This window comes from Lipotes vexillifer, unplaced genomic scaffold, assembly GCF_000442215.2.
Source record: "Lipotes vexillifer unplaced genomic scaffold, Lipotes_vexillifer_v1.1 scaffold77, whole genome shotgun sequence".
NCBI classification, from domain to species: domain Eukaryota; kingdom Metazoa; phylum Chordata; class Mammalia; order Artiodactyla; family Lipotidae; genus Lipotes; species Lipotes vexillifer.
Genome location: NW_006792456.1, coordinates 2,245,945 through 2,267,083, shown reverse-complemented (window position 1 = coordinate 2,267,083; position 21,139 = coordinate 2,245,945). Strand labels below are relative to the sequence as shown.

Here is a 21,139-nt window from a genome sequence, read left to right as displayed (position 1 = left end):
CCCGTGTCCCCTGCATTGGCAGGCGGACTCTCAACCACTGCGCCACCAGGGAAGCCCCCACAAAAGTATTTTTATGTGAAATTTTTGTAGCTAGGGTAAAATCCTTTCTCATTTTGCAATCCCCAGTGTTTGGCAAACAGGCAAATTATGATTATCTGAAATGAATGCTTGAAAAACAGTAGCAGTTGAGCATTTTCTGCTTGCTTGGTTTTACAGGAAATGAGCCTACCAAGTTTGTTGGCTGTTACTGTTCTTTCTCCATTCTCTAGTCACAGACAGAAGGGACCTCAGGGATTACTTAGGGCCAGATGAGCTCCCAAGTACCTGCCAGCTCTAACAGAATTTGCATTACAATCTGTGAATGGAGATTGGAGAAGATAAACAATGTCTTTTCATTTGATGTGGAGTTAATGGTGTGTTGCTACCCTAATCTGTCACTGTTTTCCAAACATGAAGTGCTTCTCAAGAAGAGATAATGTCCCAGATTTGATATTTTCTGCTGAAAATCTCATGCCTATCCTGTCATTACAGCTATATATGCCTTTTTAGAGAATCATCTGATTATCTGGAATGTTTCATGTTGGCATTATGTCATCTGACTGGGTGATTTCATCAGAAAAAATCTTTGTGTAGAGATAAGTCTCTTTTGTGGTTGTCCATCTAGAAATATTTCAACAACTCAGGCCAAAGTACACATCCCAAGTTAAAGGGATAATAATTATCAAATAGTTACGCTTCCTTTAATTTTCATGCATGGGGAGATATAGAAGGATAAATGTCTGCCTTAAGCATCACCATGTAACAGCAAGTTCTTTGGCATGTAGGTACAACCAGCCGTTGTTTATGTCTCATAGTTTGTTCAGGTTCAAAGTTAATACTTAAATGTTTTCCCAAGGCATATACCTAACTATCTTTCCCCAGATTGTTCTTATTCTTTTGATGTATACTTTAGTGCCTTTTTGTAAAAACAGTAATAGCCAAAGAAGCAAATCACCAGAGTTGATTCTTGTTGATTCTTCTCACCAGAGAAGAATCTTGTATAGTCTCAAATGATGGCACATCTTTCTGTCATTCTCCCCAAGGGCCACCACCTCCACAGCTGCGTGAGTCCCGGCCCTCCTTAGGGGTGCACCCATCTAGAGCTGCTTCCTCGAGTACCCAGCTACTCTGAGAGGACGGTCATCTCTCCTCTCCTGCAGGCACAGAATATTAGGGTTGTCACTAATTTTTCCGCACACATTTCCTGTTACTTGGATTCACCTAACCCTGCTCTCCTAAACCACGATGCAATTTCTTCCTCACCACTGATCAAATCCTATTCTTCCTCATTCCAGTTAATTCAACATGGTTCTCTATCTTCGAATTTCCTTACCACTTGTATGCAGTCTGAATATGCTGCCTTAAAATGATCTTTTTTGTTTTATATGTATCTTCTTCATTGGATTTAAAGTTCTCAAGGCAAATATTTCAGTACTTTCTCATGTATAACCCCTGATGAACCTTTGGCAAGTCACTTATGCCTTCTTTCTCTCCCTTCCAAATGAGTGTAATAATAATATCTGCCTTAGCCTATTCGTAAGGGTATTATGAAGATCAGATAACTAAACACATGTAAAGAGCCTTTATAAATTGTGAGAGACTGCGTACTACCAGTTCACCTACTGAAAAAAAAATAAGAGTGAAATGCTTAATTTCTACATAACCATGGGAGTCTCCCTGCTGCTGTCTATAAAGCAGCTCAACCTATATGCTTATGGTCTCCCTCATAATAAATTATGCAACTAAAACTGAAAAGCCTAGTCAATTATTTGGCTATGTGAAATATAACTTATATTTAGAAACATTTCTGAGTAATGTTTCTACAGTGAAGATTTATGTAATTTTTAGTTAGAATTTATTTCTAAATGCATATATATATATATATATATATATATATGCAACAAAAATACCTAGAAGATATATCAACATGTTAACAGGAGGTTGTGAATAATTCCAATTTTCCTCTTTTCACTTTTCTCTGTTTCTAAACTTCTCTACAGTGAACCTATACTAGTGCTATAACCTGGCAAGGAATTAAACAAAAAAATGAACATTAAACATTTAGCAAAGTTTTGGAATGTTGGAACTTTGAAAGTTTAAAAAATATTGTTATAAGTTTTTGTGTTTTTTTTTTACTGCTAGTAGTTGGCTAAAATGTTTTGCAGTTCTCTGCCGTTATAACAAAACAAGTTAAATTATGTGTATCTAGTGCACCTATAGCAAATTATGTAAAATGTATTGAAACATTAGCAAATAAATACCAATAATGAGAAGCCTCAGAATACTCTTTTTTTGGGGGATCTATTTATTTTATCACTTATTTTCTAGTTTTGGACACTATGTGGAAATGCCCTGACTGCAAAAAGAGGGATATTTGGCAAAACGGGGGATCTTCAGACCATCCTTTGCCTTGCATGTGCCAAAGAAGACATCACCTACTCTGGTGCTTTAAATGGCGACATCTATGTCTGGAAAGGGCTCAATTTAGTCCGCACCATTCAAGGAGCACATAGTGTAAGTATTTCTGTATAGAAATTTGGGAATGACTTATTAAATAAGTTAAAATCACAAATCTCTGTATTTTTGCCCTGTTGCTTTAAGATCAGCCAGTTCTGCTGAACACTCACTAAACGTTCATGAAGGATTTCCCTAATTATTTTTGCTCACCTGGAAGAGATTAATATTTCAAAAGCTTAATAACTTAATTAGCTTTCGTCTCAATTATCGATTGACTGATTAGTGTTGTAATTCATCAGCAGCAGCTTGACAGAAACTAGAAGTATTGCATCGTCAGTTTCATCTTCTAAACCAGCATTTCTTTTTTTTGGCGGTACGCGGGCCTCTCACAGTTGTGGCCTCTCCTGTTGCGGAGCACAGGCTCCAGACGCACAGGCTCAGCGGCCATGGCACACAGGCCCAGCCGCTCCACGGCATGTGGGATCCTCCTGGACCGGGGCACGAACCCGTGTCGCCTGCATCGGCAGGCAGACTCTCAACCACTGCGCCACCAGGGAAGCCCAACCAGCATTTCTTAAACATTAATGTGCCTACGAATCTGCTGGAGATCTTGTTAAAATGCAGGCTGTCAATATCACTGATGAACATAGATGCAAAAATCCTCAGCAAAATACTAGCAAACAGAATCCAATAGCACATTAAAAGGATCATACACCATGATCAAGTGGGGTTTATCCCAGGAATGCAAGGATTCTTCAATATACACAAATCCATCAATGTGATAAATCATATTAACAAATAGGAGAAAAACCATATGATCATCTCAATAGATGCAGAAAAAGCTTTCAACAAAATTCAATACCCATTTATGATAAAAAACTCTCCAGACAGTGCGCATAGAGGAAACTAACCTCAACATAATAAAGGCCATATATGACAAACCCACAGCCAACATCGTTCTCAATGGTGAAAAACTGAAACCATTTCCACTAAGATCAGGAAAAAGACAAGGTTGCCCACTCTCATGACTATTATAAAACATAGTTTTGGAAGATTTAGCCAATGCAGTCAGAGAAGAAAAAGCAAGAAAAGGAACCCAATTCAGAAAAGAAGAAGTAAAACTGTCACTTTTTGCAGATGACATGATACTAGACATAGGGAATCCTAAAGATGCTACCAGAAAACTACTAGAGCTAATCAATGAACTTGGTAAAGTAGCAGGATACAAAATCAATGCACAGAAATCTCTTGCATTCCTATACACTAATGATGAAAAATCTGAAAGACAAATTGAAACGCTCCCATTTACCACTGCAACAAAAAGAATAAAATACCTAGGAATAAACCTACCTACGGAGACAAAGACCTGTATGCAGAAAACTATAAGACACTGATGAAAGAAATTAAAGATGATACAAACAGATGGAGAGATATACCATGTTCTTGGATTGGAAGAATCAACATTGTGAAAATGACTCTACTACCCAAAGCAATCTACAGATTCAATGCAATCCCTATCAAACTACCAATGGCATTTTTCATAGAACTAGAACAAAAAACTTCACAATTTGTATGGAAACACAAAAGACCCCAAATAGCCAAAGCAATCTTGAGAAAGAAAAATGGAGCTGGAGGAATCAGGCTTCCTGACTTCAGACTATACTACAAAGCTACAGTAATGAAGACAGTATGATACTGGCACAAAAACAGAAATATAGATCAATGGAACAGAATAGAAAGCCCAGAGATAAACCCACATACATATGGTCACCTTATCTTTGATAAAGGAGGCAAGAATTACAATGGAGAAAAGACAGCCTCTTCAATAAGTGGTGCTGGGACAACTGGATGGCTACATGTGAAAGAATGAAATTAGAACACTCCCTAACACCATACACAAAAATAAAATGGATTAAAGACCTGAATGTAAGGCCAGGCACTATAAAACTCTTAGAGGAAAACATAGGCAGAACACTCTATGACATAAATCACAGCAAGATCCTTTTTGACCCACCTCCTAGAGAAATGGAAATGAAAACCAAAATAAACAAATGGGACCTAATGAATCTTCAAAGCTTTTGCACAGCAAAGGAAACCATAAACAAGACGAAAAGACAACCCTTATAATGGGAGAAAATATTTGCAAACGAAGCAACTGACAAAGGATTAATCTCCAGAATATACAAGCAGCTTATGCAGCTCAATATCAAAAAAAAACAACCCAATCCAAAAATGGGCAGAAGACCTAAATTGACATTTCTCCAGAGAAGATATACAGATGGCCACGAAGCACATGAAAGTATGCTCAACATCACTAATCATTCGAGAAATGCAAATTAAAAGTACAATGAGGTATTACCTCACACCGGCCAGAATGGCCATCATCAAAAAATCTACAAAAAATAAATCCTGGAGAGAGTGTGGAGAAAAGGAAACCCTCTTGCACTGTTGGTGGGAATGTAAATTGATACGGCCACTATGGAGAACAGTATGGAGGTTCCTTAAAAAACTACAAATAGAACTACCATATGACCCAGCAATCCCACTACTGGGCATATACCCTGAGAAAACCATGATTCAAAAAGAGTCATGTACCACAATGTTCATTGCAGCACTATTTACAATAGCCAGGACATGAAAGCAACCTAAGTGTCCATCAACAGTTGAATGAATAAAGATATGGCACATATATACAATGGAATATTTCTCATCCATAAAAAGAAACGAAATTGAATTATTTATAGTGAGGTGGATGGACCTAGAGTCTGTCATACAGAGTGAAGTAAGTCAAAGAGAAAAACAAATACCATATGCTAACACATATATATGGAATCTAAAAAAAAAAATTATGAAGAACCTAGGGGCAGGACAGGCATAAAGACTCAGACGTAGAGAGTGGTCTTAAGGACACGGGGAGGGGTTAAGGGTAAGCTGGGACGAAGTTAGACAGCACTGACATATATACACTACCAAATGTAAAATAGATAGCTAGTGGGAAGCAGCCACATAGCACAGGGAGGTCAGCTTGGTGCTTTGTGACCAGCTAGAGGGTTGGGATAGGGAGGGTGGGAGGGAGACGCAAGACGGAGGAGAGGTGGTGATATATGTATATGTACAGCTGATTTACTTTTTTGTATAGCAGAAACTAACAGAACAGTATAAAGCAATTATACTCCAATAAAGATGTTAAAAAAAATGCGGGCTGTAACTCGGTGGGTCTGGGATGACGTTACTGCTGCTGGCCTGTGGCCCATATGTTGAATAGCAAGAGTGGAGACAACTGTTATTTTTATAGTGGTTAATAAGGTAGATTTTCCTCATCCTGAGCGAGAGAGCATCACCTCCATGTCCACATCACAATTTCTTAAGATACAAACAAAAACCACTGATAAATTCTTTTGATGGTCTGCTCTGTAAGAACAAGGACAAACTTGACTCTGAGCACTCTGCTGAATTCTGACATATGCTAAAATAGTTCTATTGCTGTGTCTATAGATGATAAAGTAGAAATGACCAGAAGAATGGGGAGATGATGTGAAAGGTAAAGCCTGTTGTAATAAATGGAAATTTGGTAAAATGTTTTCAGAAACTCAACAGACCTTCAGCTTCTTGCCCTATTACTATGAACCTGAAGAAAAGTTTCAGCAACTCTTAGCAAAAGAGCTATGAAATTTTAGAACTTTCACTGTCTTGTATGTTGAAGACCAATTTTCTTGGCTTCGCTAATTATGAAACAGCTCTTGAAACAATTAAAAGGTCAGTATTGGTCCTCATTCATAAAAACAGCTGCATTAGTAACCTGATTTCTCTTTACACTGGATATTATGTCAACATTATACTCTTTTCCATGGAAAAGCATCTTTAAGTTGTGAAACCACATCAGATGTGAAAAGCATCTTCAAATAATGCTTAACAAGCTAACACAAGTGTAACTTATGCTTCCATTTAGGCTCAGATGGTGCCTGCTTGAGCTCTTTGGGATGCGTTTCTGTCACCATTGTACCTATAGAAGTGTTTGTGTTCCTAGCCCGCATATCTTTACTTGTTTTGGGAAGGAATTTATATGAAACACCTCCACCGTTGTCTTTATAATGATTAGCTGTCACAGAAAGAAATTTATGATTTTTATATTTGCTTTAGCCAAGGAATTCCTGATTTTTTATTTTTACAGCCTGTTATTAGTTTAATCGTGGCAAAGGAGCCCTTGAACTAGTTTGCTTTAGTGGTATTATGAATTTTTAATCTAGCTACAATGGCTGTTACAAATGGCTACCTGTTCTATTGCCAGGATTTCAATAGAGAGCAAGAGATTTGTTTTTTGTTTTGTTTTTGCTTTGTTTTGTATTTTTATCATCAAGATCCAGCTATAATGACTGTTTAGAACGATTGCAGCATTGAGTATTATCTGCCTTAATCAACAGGCTGGAATCTTCAGCATGTATGCTTGCGAAGAAGGCTTTGCCACTGGTGGACGAGATGGGTGTATACGTTTATGGGATACTGATTTCAAGCCAATAACCAAAATTGATCTCAGGGAGACAGAACAAGGATATAAAGGTAACACATGTATTATTACTTACCCATAGATCTTAATGTGTTAAATACAGTGTGAAAGTCTGTTTCTATATTTGTTTCTCTTACCCCATCTTATACCATGAAGGATTTAAGGTAGTTTACATAAATGTAATGGATACAGGATTGAAAATATGTTGAATGTAAGTGGATACCCCTTTTTCCTAATTTTCACAGAGGTATCTATATGTACAAGCAGTGGTCGTGCTGCAAAGATAAACAACATAATAATAAAACTACTGAGTGGTAACCTGAGAGATGGGACTTTCAGTTATAAAACTGGGAAGTTCTGGGTAAGTTAGTGACCCTAAATGTAACTGCATGCAGCCTCTGAAAATAAATAAATAATAGGAAAAACAAGAGAAATTATTTTTTAAAAAATAGCTTTAGTGGAGTAGCTACCATAGTAGTAGGAGTTAAGAGCCCGGGCTCAGAGTCGGGGAGCCTGGGTTCAAATCCAAGTTTTACCTGTGATAGATTGGAGACCTTGGTCAAATTTCTTAACATCTCTGGGCCTCAGTTTCCTCATCTGTAAAATGGGGGTAATACCAACACCAACCTCATAGAGTTCTATGAGGATTAAATACACTTGCAAAGTGCTTAGAGTAAGTCATGGTGCATGGTCAGCACTCAGTAAATGTTGGCTACTGTTAACAATATGTTAAGTATGTGTACCAGAGAATACAAAGCAGTTTATATACATCTTTTTAAATTCTCATGATAGGCTTATTATCTCACTTTTCATATAGAGAATTTGGCACTGAGAGAGATTAAAGTGGAAAATGTAAATAGGAAAGATAAGATGAAGTAAGTCACAAGTGACGTTAGTCCACTGAGCACATGTGGGGAGTTCTGTTCACGTGAGAATTTAGTGTCCACTTCATTGCATGGATGGTCAAGGCCCTCGAGTTCTCTGCCAGAGAACATGGGCCAATGTAACTTTATCTAGAAAAATACTTTAGGCAGATATAAGCAAGTAAGCGCCCATAAAAGCAATGTTAAAAATGCTAGTAAAGCAGCCAAAAATGTTTGACCTTGAACCGTGAAACTTCTTGGTGTATCCCTCAAGGTAAACTGGAAGCAAAACATATACTTAGATAACTCATGAGTTAACTTACTAGATGGGATTATTGACCATAAACTGGCTAGATGTTGGGGAGCATCAACCAGAAATAATGATTCCTTTCTGGCAGTCACTTTATCCAGCTCATCCCGAAAGTCTATCACATAATCAAGGTATAAATTTTAAAGTGTGAGGATCAGGGCCTTGCAGGGGGAAGCTGCTCTGCTTGTCTACCTGATACCCAGTCCCTGACTTCAGGCTCTCAAAGGAGAGTTCAGGAGCCGGTTCAGAACAAGCATCTATATAGCCAGGGATTTGTACTGATTGTACAAAGCCAACCCCATGGTCAACTCGTATCCCCAGAGTCAAGGGAAGATGGTCAGGGACACGTTCTATTTTGTGTCAGTCTCAACTGATTCCCACACACGCTTGCTTGCCAAGATCAGAGAGGATATAGGTGGTGCACAGTGGACAGAAAGACCTTAAGCAAGCCTGCATCTCATAGGTGTGGCCTGTAGCACCTGGGCTTATAGATATCAGGGGAGGGATTAGCATGTATTTTTAGATGGATGGCCAGTGGGACAATAGCCTATATTTCAGGAGGAGTAGTGAACTATGCTTTTAAAGGACTGGATAGACCATGCTGCTGTTCGGGAGCCGTGAGAATGGGTGTTTTCTTGCCACCTTCTTCATTTTTGTGGTCTCAGCTCACTACCAGTACTCTTGTTTATGTCGTGTTTTACCTTAAATGGATGTGAATGCATCTCTTTCTCTCTTCTTTTTTTTAACTTCTCCTCATAAGCAGTAATATCTGTGAAATTATGGCTTTAATATACTGTTTATATATATATATATATATATTTTACTTGTTAAGGTAAGTTCTAGCTATTGGATTAAAACATTTTGTCCATGTAGCATCTTCACCATCAGTGGCGCCTTTGCCTGTCACACTTTTGGCAACACTGTAACGGAAGTCTACTAGGTACTATCAAACTTCCAAAGAATTGCCGGCATTTCTTCCAGCCCTTAGTGGAAAACAGGATAAATGTCTAGAGTCAAACGAATGAAAGGCTCGTGGTTGAAGTGTTGGTAAACAACCCCAAATCTGGCTTACACTTCACCCTCAACTCAGCTAGTTCTCGAGCCTGTGTGGACAGGGCCGTGCAGGGGGAACCTGCCACGATCCTGAACCACCCTCAGGGACTTTCTCTTGCCCTCAGCCGGGCCTTGGCACCATCACCACACTGAAGCAGGGCCGGGGGGGCGTTGAGTTGAGAAGCCAAGTCTCAGAACAGGCCCTCCATGATGTTCTCTGAGACCAGCTGCCAGGGCCACCCTGTGACAGGGGTGTACTCTAGGGCACCTGAAGGTGGGAGTGAGGCCAGGGTGAGCTAGGAGACCCAGCACAAGTATAAGGATTAAAATATGTAGGATTGCAGGTGAGGATTAAAAGTAGTTGAAATGTATACAGTTTCCTGTTCCAGCTCCCTCTTCAACCAGCCAATACCATACATGCCCTTGCTCTTCTGAACATTTGCAGACAGTGTGGGTTAAAGGGGAGTGAAGGAAAGACTGTGGGGAGAGGCTGAAACAGGAGGAAGAAGGCAGAATGGACAGGACTTGGGGTGTACTTTGTCCCACCCCATCCTGCCCTGCACACCGCCACCACCCCACCGCCACCATTCCCCCCAAAAGGAGTCTTGACTTTTCCTCCACCTTCAGGCTCTGCCTCAAAATGGAAACAAAGTGCCATTTGGAAGGAGCAGATTCAAGCAAAGCACTGTTAGAACTAGTTACCAACCAGGGTTCTTGGTCTCCTTAATCAATGGAAATTGATAAGAGGCCAGTCAAGAAATTCAGGCAAGGCTTTATTGGGGCTCCTGCTGCAGCATGAGGGAGCAAAAACAAGTAACACGTTCCCTTGCTCCCTCCCTGAGCGGGGGTAAACTTCCTTGTATGGGGTGAGGGTAGGGGTGGGTCCAGGAGTCCGGCCGGAGGGGTGGCTTAGGCGGTCTGCCCACCCCCTTGGTGGTGCTGAGTGCAGGGGGCGTGTGCAGGGGGCATGCGCAGAACCCTGCTTTTCCTCTGGGCTGGTCAGAAGTGGCAGTTGGATTTTTGGTCTTTTTGTGTCTTGTTGTTCATAATTTAGCCCAACTGTGCACATACACAGTTATTTTTAGTTCCTTATAATTTCTTTGTATTTTGTTGCTGGAGGAGATGTTTGTCCAGGTGCAAGTGCTGCAGCAAAGGGTCCCAGGTTTCAGGTCCAAGCCTGTCTTACTACTTTGCTCTCAATTTGGACATGAAGCTACATGTATGGATGGTTTTATTCCAGTAAAAACTTCTTGATATGAGTGAGCCTTCTTCGATATTTTTGCTATTTGTATAGCAATGACTCTTGAATTCATTTCTATGGAAATATAGTGACTTCTCATATTACTCAAACAACTATTTAAATAAATTTAGCAAGAGAATTAATTATGGCCATGTCCCAATTCCCATGACATAGTACTGATATTCTGTAGTCCTTTAATTTATAAATTTACTAGTAAAAATTCAGAAACTGCTACTTAACGTTTGGTAATCTGAGTCTGTTTGTAATGATCGCACTTACTATGTCACCTGTAAAAATTTCTACTGCCCTTCCTATAGACTTCCAGAAGATCTACAAAATGAATCTGGCCATTTCCAAGTTGTTTTATGTAAATATTCATAAGATTTACCTATATTTGCATCTTCTGATAACTATTAATTGCTAAAAAACAAGAAAGAGAACAGTGTTTAGATGAACTAAGATTAATGCTAAGCTCAGGAAAAAAAACCCCAAAATGATATTACAGCTTTATTATAAAGTGATGGTATTAATCAGTTCTCCTACATCTTTATAGTCAAACTTGAGCTAATTAAGACTTTGACTTCTACTGAAAACAATTAACCCTTTAAATTGAGGGTGAACCAGCTTGGAGATAGGTCATTGTCATATCAACAAGAATCTGTACAGCCGGAGCTGATTCTCAGGGCTTCTTGTCCTCTCCCCAAGTCTTAGTAAAAGAAAATGGACTTCATAAGCCCAGAGGACCATTCCTCAATCAAAAGAATAGTAGTGTTTTATTTATACCAGTGACATACAACTTCTGCGAGTGGTGAGTCTGCAAACAAGTTTTTACTAACACTACATGGTGATATAAACCAGTGATCTAATTCATCCAGGATCCCTTATCTACAGTTCTGAAGTCAAAAAACTCAGAATGCCAAAATGTATATATATTTTTTATGAGGGCAACCAACTTTTTTATTGTGGTAAGATATACACAATACACAAAATTTACCATTTTAACCATTTTTTCAGTAAACATACGAGTGCATTAATTACAGTCACATTATGCAGCCATCATGACCATCCATCTCCAGGACATTGTTCATCTTTCCAGACTGAAACATCATACCCATCAAACAATAACTCCCCATTCCCTTCTCGTCCTGGCCCTGGCAACCCCCATTCTACTTTCTGTCTCTGTGAATTTGCCTGTTCTAATTTGCCTATTCTTATTCTCATATAAGTGGAATTATGCAGTATTTGCTCTTTTGTGACTGGCTTATTTCTCTTAACATAATGTCTTCAAGGTTCATCCATGTTGTAGCTTGTGTCAGAATTTCCTTTGTTCTTAAGGCTGAATAATATTTCGTTGTATACCACATTTTGTTTATCCATTCATCTGTTAATGGATACTTGGGTTGCTTCCACCTTTTGGCTATTGTGAATAATGCTGCAATGAACATGGGTATGCAAATATCTCTCCGACTCTGCTTTCAATTCCTTGGGATATATATCCAGAAGTGGAATTATTGGATCATATGGTATTTCTATTTTTAATATTTTTGAGGAACTTCCATACTGTTTTCCATAACAGCTGCACCATTTTTATATTCCTACCAGCAGTGCACAAGCATTTCAATTTCTCAACATCCTCACCGACACTTTCTGGTTTTTTGATAATAGCTCTTCTGATATATGTGAAGTGGTATTTCCTTGTGGTTTTCATTTGCATTTCCCTAATGATTTTTGATGTTAAGCATCTTTCATAAGCTTGTTGGCCATTTGTATATCATCTCTGGAGAAATTTTTATTCAAGTCCTTTGCCCATTTGTTTTTTTCCACACACACACACACACACACACACACACACACACACACACACACACACTGTATTTTATTTTTACAAGAGATAAATAAACTGACACCAAGCATTGTAAATGGATGACCACAACAAAAGCAACGATTGCAATTACCAAACACAAAACACACTCATACTGTGTCATAATATTGCCATTCAGTCCAATAATCCTCCACTGTGGCAGCTCCATTACTTTGCAATGAAAAAAAAAATTTTTTTTATTTCTGAGATATACATTTTAAAGTAATAACTAGAATTATGAATTATAACATTATACCAGGACATATAAGATTTTTAGAAATTTCATGTAATGTCTGAAACATTTATATTAACATATTTCCATACAAATAACCCAAAGAAAGTTTAGTATTAGTTGGTTTTTTTGTTTGTTTGTTTGATTTTTTATACTGCAGGTTCTTATTAGTCATCAGTTTTATACACATCACTGTATACATGTCAATCCCAATTGCCCAATTCAGCACACCACCATCCCCACCCCACTGCAGTTTTCCCCCTTAGTGTCCATACGTTTGTTCTCTACATCTGTGTCTCAACTTCTGCCCTGCAAACCGATTCATCTGTACCATTTTTCTAGGTTCCACATGCATGTGTTAATATACGATATTTGTTTTTCTCTTTCTGACTTACTTCACTCTGTATGACAGTCTCTAGATCCATCCACGTCTCAACAAATTACTCAGTTTCGTTCCTTTTTATGGCTGAGTAATATTCCATTGTATATATGTACCACATCTTCTTTATCCATTCGTCTGTCAGTGGGCATTTAGGTTGCTTCCATGACCTGGCTATTGTAAATAGTGCTGCAATGAACATTGGGGTGCATGTGTCTTTTTGAATGATGGTTTTCTCTGGGTATATGCCCAGTAGTGGGATTACTGGATCATATGGTAATTCTATTTTTAGTTTTTTAAGGACCCTTCATACTGTTCTCCATAGTGGCTATATCACTTTACATTCCCACCAACAGTGCAAGAGGGTTCCCTTTTCTCCACACCCTCTCCAGCATTTGTCATTTGTAGATTTTCTGATGATGCCCATTCTAACTCATGTGAGGTGATACCTCATTGTAGTTTTGATTTACATTTCTCTAGTAATTAGTGATGTTGAACAGCTTTTCATGTGCTTCGTGGCCATCTGTATGTCTTCTTTGGAGAAATGTCTATTTAGGTCTTCTGTGCATTTTTGGATTGGGTTGTTTGTTTTCTTAATATTGAGCAGCATGAGCTGTTATTTTATATTAAATAATTGTTATATATTTTTATATTAAATATTATAATATTTTGGAGATGAATCCTTTGTCAGTGGATTCATTTGCAAATATTTTCTCCCATTCTGAGGGTTGTCTTTTCGTCCTGTTTATGGTTTCCTTTGCTGTGCAAAAGCTTTTAAGTTTCACGAGGGACCATTTGTTTATTTTTGCTTTTATTTCCATTACTCTAGGAGGTGGATCAAAAAAGTTCCTGCTGTGATTTATGTCAAAGAGTGTCCTTCCAATGTTTTCCTCTAAGAGTTTTATAGTGTCTGGTCTTACATTTAGGTCTCTAATCCATTTTGAGTTTATTTTTGTGTATGGTGTTAGGGAGTGTTCTAATTTCATTCTTTTACATGTAGCTGTCCAGTTTTCCCAGCACCACTTACTGAAGAGACTGTCTTTTCTCCATTGTATATCTTTGCCTCCTTTGTCATAGATTAGTTGACCATAGGTGCATGGGTTTATCTCTGGGCTTTCTATCTTGTTCCATTGATCAGTGTTTCTGTTTTTGCGCCAATACCATATTGTCTTGATTACTGTAGTTTTGTAGTATAGTCTGAAGTCAGGGAGTCTGATTCCTCCAGCTCTGTTTTTTTCCCTCAAGACTACTTTGGCTCTTCAGGGCCTTTTGTGTCTCCATACAAAATTTAAGATGATTTGTTCTAGTTCCATAAAAAATGCCATTGGTAATTTGATAGGGATTGCATTGAATCCGTAGATTGCTTTGGGTGGTATAGTCATTTTCACAGTATTGATTCTTCCAATCCAAGAACTTGGTATATATCTCCATCTGTTGGTATCATCTTTAATTTCTTTCATCAGTGTCTTATAGTTTTCTGCATACAAGTCTTTTGTCTCCTTAGGTAGGTTTATTCCTAGGTATTTTATTCTTTTTATTGCAGTGGTAAATGGGAGTGTTTCCTTAAATTCTCTTTCAGATTTTTCAACATTAGTGTATAGGAATGCAAGAGATTTCTGTGCATTAATTTTGTGTCCTGCAACTTTACCAAATTCATTGATTAGCTCTGGTAGTTTTCTGGTGGCATTTTTAGGATTCTCTATGTATAGTATCATGTCATCTGCAAACAGTGACAGTTTTACTTCTTCTTTTCCAATTTGTATTCCTTTTATTTCTTTTTCTTCTCTGATTGCCGTGGCTAGGACTTCCAAAACTATGTTGAATAATAGTGGTTAGAGTGGACATCCTTGTCTCATTCCTGATCTTAGAGGAAATGCTTTCAGTTTTTCACCATTGAGAATGATGTTTGCTGTGGATTTGTCATATATGGCCTTTATTATGTTGAGGTAGGTTGCCTTTATGCCCACTTTCTGGAGAGGTTTTATCATAAATGGGTGTTGAATTTTGTCAAAAGCTTTCTCTGCATTTATTGAGATGATCATATGGTTTTTATTCTTCAATTTGTTAATATGGTGTATCACATTGATTGATTTGTGTATATTGAAGAATCCTTGCATCCCTGGGATAAATCCCACTTGATCGTGCTGTATGATCCTTTTAATGTGTTGTTGGTTTCTGTTTGCTAGTATTTTGTTGAGGATTTTTGCATCTATATTCATCAGTGATATTGGTCTGTAATTTTCTTTTTTTGTAGTATCTTTGTCTGGTTTTGGTATCAGGGTGATGGTGGCCTCATAGAATGAATTTGGGAGTGTTCCTTCTTCTACAGTTTTTTGGAAGAGTTTGAGAAAGATGGGTGTTAGCTCTTCTCTAAATGTTTCATGGAATTCACCTGTGAAACCATCTTGTCCTGGACTTTTGTTTGTTGGAAGATTTTTAATCACAGTTTCAATTTCATTACTTGTGATTGGTCTGTTCATATTTTCTGTTTCTTCGTGGTTCAGTCTTGGAAAGTTATACCTTTCTAAGAATTTGTCCATTTCTTCCAGGTTGTCCATTTTATTGGTATAGAGTTGCTTGTAATAGTCTCTTAGGATGCTTTGTATTTCTGTGGTGTCTGTTGTAACTTCTCCTTTTGCTTTCTATTTCTGTGGTGTCATAACTTCTCCTTTTTCATTTCTAATTTTATTGATTTGAGTCCTCTCCCTCTTTTTCTGGATGAGTCTGGCTAATGGTTTATCAGTTTTGTTTATCTTCTCAAAGAACCAGCTTTTAGATTTATTGATCTTTGCTATTGTTTTCTTTGTTTCTGTTTCATTTATTTCTGCTCTGATCTTTATGATTTCTTTCCTTCTGCTAACTTTGGGTTTTGTTTGTTCTTTTTCTCTAGTTCGTTTAGGTGTCAGGTTAGATTGTTTACTTGAGATTTTTCTTGTTTCTTGAGGTAGGCTTGTATGGCTATAAACTTCCCTCTTAGAACTGCTTTTACTGCATCCCATAGGTTTTGGATCGTCGTATTTTCATTGTCATTTGTCGCTAGGTATTTTTCGGTTTCCTCTTTGATCTCTTCAGTGATCTCTTGGTTATTTAGTAATGTATTGTTTAGCCTCCATGTGTTTGTGTTTTTTACGTTTTTTCCCTGTAATTCATTTGTAATCTCATACCGTTGTGGTCAGAAAAGATGCTTGGTATGATTTCAGTTTTCTTAAATTTACTGAGGCTTGATTTGTGACCCAAGATGTGATCTATCCTGGAGAATGTTCCATGTGCACTTGAGAAGAGAGTGTAATCTGCTGTTTTTGGATGGAATGTCCTATTAATATCAATTAAATCTATCTGGTCTGTTGTGTAATTTAAAGCTTCTGTTTCCTTAATTATTTTCTTTTTGGATGATCTGTCCATTCGTGTAAGTGAGGTGTTAAAGTCTCCCACTATTATTGTGTTACTGTTGATTTCCTCTTTTATAACTGTTAGCAGTTGCCTTATGTATTGAGGTTCCCCTATGTTGGGTGCATATATATTTATAATTATTATATCTTCTTCTTGGATTGATCCCTTGATCATTATGTAGTGTCCTTCCTTGTTTCTTGTAACATTCTTTATTTTAAAGTCTATTTTATCTGATATGAGTATAGCTACTCCAGCTTTCTTTTGATTTCCATTTGCATGGAATATCTTTTTCTATCCCCTCACTTTCAGTCTGTATGTGTCCCTAGGTCTGAAGTGGGTCTCTTGTAGACAGCATATAGATGGGTCTTGTTTTTGTATTGATTCAGCAAGCCTGTGTCTTTTGGTTGGAGCATTTAATCCATTCATGCTTAAGGTAATTATCAATATGTATGTTCCTATGACCATTTTCTTAACTGTTTGGGGTTTGTTTTTGTAGATACTTTTCTTCTCTTGTGTTTCCCACTTAGAGAAGTTCCTTTAGCATTTGTTGTAGAGCTCGTTTGGTGGTGCTGAATTCTCTTCGCTTTTGCTTGTCTGTAAAGCTTTTTTTTTTTTGTGGTACATGGGCCTCTCACTGTTGTGGCCTCTACCGTTGCGGAGCACAGGCTCTGGACGCTCAGGCTCAGCGGCCATGGCTCATGGGCCTAGCTGCTCTGCGGCATGTGGTATCTTCCCAGACCGGAGCGGGAACCCGTGTCCCCTGCATCGGCAGGCAGACTCTCAAGCACTGCATCACCAGGGAAGCCTGTAAAGCTTTTGATTTCTCCATAGAATCTGAATGAGATCCTTGCCGAGTAGAGTAATCTTGGTTGTAGGTTCTTCCCTTTCATCACTTTAAGTATATCATGCCACTCCCTTCTGGCTTGTAGAGTTTCTGCTGAGAAATCAGCTGTTAACCTTATGGGATTTCCCTTGTATGTTATTTGTCGTTTTTCCCTTGCTGCTTTCAGTAATTTTTCTTTGTCTTTAATTTTTGCCAATTTGATTATTATGTGTCTCGGCATGTTTCTCCTTGTGTTTATCCTGTATGGGACTGGCTGGGCTTCCTGGACTTGGGTGGCTATTTCCTTTCCCATATTAGGGAAGTTTTCGACTATGATCTCTTCAAATATTTTCTCTGGTCCTTTCTCTCTCTCTTCTCCTTCTGGGACCCCTATAATGAGAATGTTGTTGTGTTTAATGTTGTCGCAGAGGTCTCTTAGGCTGTCTTCATTTCTTCATTCTTTTTTCTTTATTCTGTTCCGCAGCAGTGAATTCCACCATTCTGTCTTCCAGGTCACTTATCTGTTCTTCTGCCTCAGTTATTCTGCTATTGATTCCTTCTAGTGTAGTTTTCATTTCAGTTATTATATTGTTCATCTCTGTTTGTTTGTTCTTTAATTCTTCTAGGTCTTTGTTAAACACTTCTTGCATCTTCTCAACCTTTGCCTCCATTCTTTTTCTGAGGTCCTAGATCATCTTCACTATCATTATTCTGAATTCTTTTTCTGGAAGGTTGTCTATCTCCACTTCATTTAGTTGTTTTTCTGGGGTTTCATCTTGTTCCTTCATCTGGTATATAGCCCTCTGCCTTTTCATCTTGTCTGTCTTTCTGTGAATGTGGTTTTTGTCCCACAGGCTGCAGGATTGTAGTTCTTTTTGATTCTGCTGTCTGCCTTTTGGTGGATGAGGCTGTCTAAGAGGCTTGATGGGAGGGACTGGTGGTGGGTAGAGCTGACTGTTGCTCTGGTGTGCAGAGCTCAGTAAAACTTTAATCCACTTGACTGTTGATGGGTGGGCCTGAGTTCCCTCCCTGTTGGTTGTTTGGCCTGAGGCACCCCAACACTGGAGCCTACCTGGGCTCTTTGGTGGGGCTAATGACAGACTCTGGGAGGGCTCATGCCAAGGAGTACTTCCCAGAACTTCTGCTGCCAGTGTCCTTGTCCCCATGGTGAGCGACAGCCACCCCCCCGCCCCCACCTCTGCAGGAGACCCTCCAACACTAGCAGGTGGGTCTGGTTCAGTCTCCCCTGGGGTCACTGCTCCTTCCCCTGGGTCCTGATGCACACACTACTTTGTGTGTGCCCTCCAAGAGTGGAGTCTCTGTTTCCCCCAGTCCTGTCAAAGTCCTGCAGTCAAATCCCGCTAGCCTTTAAAGTCTGATTCTCTAGGAATTCCTCCTCCCTTTGCCAGACCCCCAGTTTGGGAAGCCTGACATGGGACTCAGAACCTTCACTCCAGTGTGTGGACTTCCGTGGTATAAGTGTTCTCCAGTCTGTGAGTCACCCACCCACCAGTTATGGGATTTGATTTTACTGTGATTGCGCCCCTCCTGCCATCTCATTGTGGCTTCTCCTTTGTCTTTTGACGTGGGGTATCTTTTTTGGTGAGTTCCAGTGTCTTCCTTTCGATGATTGTCCAGCAGCTAGTTGTGATTCTGGTGTTCTCACAAGAGGGAGTGAGAGCACCTCCTTCTACTCCGCCATCTTGTTTTCGACTCCCTTTGCCCATTTTTAAATCAGGTTATTTGTTATTTTGTTGCCAAGCTGTAAGTATTCTTTATATATCTTAGATATTAACCCCATTATCAGATATATGATTTGTAAATATTTTCTCCCATTGCATAGGTTGCCTTCTCTGTTGATTATGTCCTATGATGCATAAAAGTTTTTAATTTTGATGTAATCCAATATATCTATTTTTCTGTGTTGTTACCTGTGTTTTTGGTGTCATAGCAAGAAATTATTGCCAAATACAATTTCTTGAAGATCTCTCAAGATTTCTTATAAGTGTATTATGGTTTGGGCTCTTATATTTAGGTCTTTGATCCATTTTTGAGGTAACTTTTGGACATGGTGTTAGGTAAAGGTGCAACTTTTCTTTTTCCAAAATATTTTTATAACTAATTTGGCAGCAAAACATGACTTACACTTATTATGAAGCTGTTTATTGTCTTCATATGTGTGACTATTCATAGCCTTCACTGCAGAAATATTTGATTTCAAGGTGCTGCCCCAGACTCCACTGGATCTATTACATGAGTTCAAAATCCAAAATTTTTAAAATTCCAAAATGCACCTACCACCAAAAATTTCAGATATATGGGATGGTGGACCTCCAGTACATTTTCCAGTGAATATCAAGTTCTGGAATTTTCAAGCTGGGAGAGACATAGAGTTCCACATGATGTCCTCACGTGGAACTCTATCACCTTATGTTGAATAGAATGAAGCTCAGGGCCATTGTAGGATTAGAGCTGTAACTCAAGTCTCACACCAAACTCAACAAAAGTACATTTTGAGCCTGATCATTTTTAAAACAAATTTATGATCTAGGTAAAATAATGAAGCTTAAATGACTTACAGTGGCAGCCAAAAAAGCCAAAAATAATTCTCAAAGCAAGGCAATCAAAATGAATTACATCTATGGTAATAAAAGACTTTGAGCTAATGGTTGTAAATGATTATGTCTAAAGGAGTACAGTAATTAGTCACACAGTATAAGATGCATTATTCATTTACTTATCCATTCAATAAGCATTTATTAAGCATCTACTAAGTGTCAGAAACATGCCTAGGAACTAGATAGGCTCTTCTAAAAAGTCTGCTTCACGCATTTTATTGGAGTTTTTTGTGTGTTTATTTTAACTCCCAACACATGTTTATTGAATCGTTGCTATGTCTAATGAACCGTAGACTCTGAATCTGGAGATATCTTGCATTAGGTCAAGCAGCATTCCCTCAGTGTTGAGCAAGAGAAGGAGGCTGAAGTCTGGAGGATACAAGATGCCTCTTCTTAGCCTTCTCACCATCTCTGCTGCCCCCTCACTGGTCTGAACCACCATCTTGCGCATGGGCTACTGCAGTTGCTTTATAACTTGTGTCCCTGCTTCAGCCATTATTCTCAGAATAGCAGCTGGAGGGAGTTGTTGGAAATTTACATGAGCCAGGTCACATTTCCTCAAAACCCTGCTGTGATTCCCATTTTCTGAAGAAAAAGAGTACACATCCTTAGGGTGGTCTACCAGCCCCTTCCCCCTCAGGCCTCCCGCCCTCTGCTCTGCCCTCTGCCCAGGCTGCTCCCTCTGCCTGCATCACTCTCCCCAGGAATCTGCATGATTACTACCCCTCTCCTTTGCTCAAGTCAAGCTGCCCTGATGACCTTATTTAAAATTGCAACCCACTCTGCCTCCACCATCCCACACTCTTGATCCTCTCTTCACAGATCTTCTTTTCACCTTGTAACAAACAGTATAACTTACCTGTTTGTGATGCTTATGGCTGTTGTCTGTTTCTACAAGTGCAGGAGCCCCTTTGTTCACTGATACCTCCCAAGCAAGCACTTAGAACAGTGCCTGGCACACGCAGGCACCCTGGAAACGGACGAATGAAGAGTGCATCGTGTGACTGGAGTGCACAGTGACAGGTGAAAGGCTTCAGAGGGAGGAACAGATAATTTCTGTGTTCAAGCTTGGCCCCCACGGACCAGCAGTAGAAGGTCATAGAAAGGCTTAAGGGGGTGAGTGTCACGGTCAGGGCTCCACCTGCTCCAGAGCAGAGAGTGGACTAGAGTGGGGCAGGATTAGAGGTGGGAGCGCAGGTGACTCTTCCCCACTACCCATTCTTCTTATTACCATTTTTCTCCCTCAGAGTACATTGAGGATCATTCTGTCCAGTGGTTCTCAAACAGGGGCATTTTTATCTTCTGGAAGACATTTGGCTTTGTATGGAGACATTTTTGATTATCAACTGGGAGGGTGCTACCGGCATTCC

The 21,139-nt window shown here is 39.1% G+C and overlaps 1 protein-coding gene across 1 annotated transcript in view; it reads left to right on the top strand.

Annotated features, from left to right (window-relative positions):
- Positions 1 to 21,139, top strand: part of EML6 (EMAP like 6) — a 325,099-nt gene that overhangs the window by 158,131 nt on the left and 145,829 nt on the right. The window contains exons 5-6 of the mRNA XM_007465682.1: positions 2,368 to 2,553; positions 6,918 to 7,053. Of these exons, the coding sequence (XP_007465744.1) occupies positions 2,368 to 2,553; positions 6,918 to 7,053 (322 nt within the window). The remainder of the gene's footprint in view (positions 1 to 2,367; positions 2,554 to 6,917; positions 7,054 to 21,139) is intronic.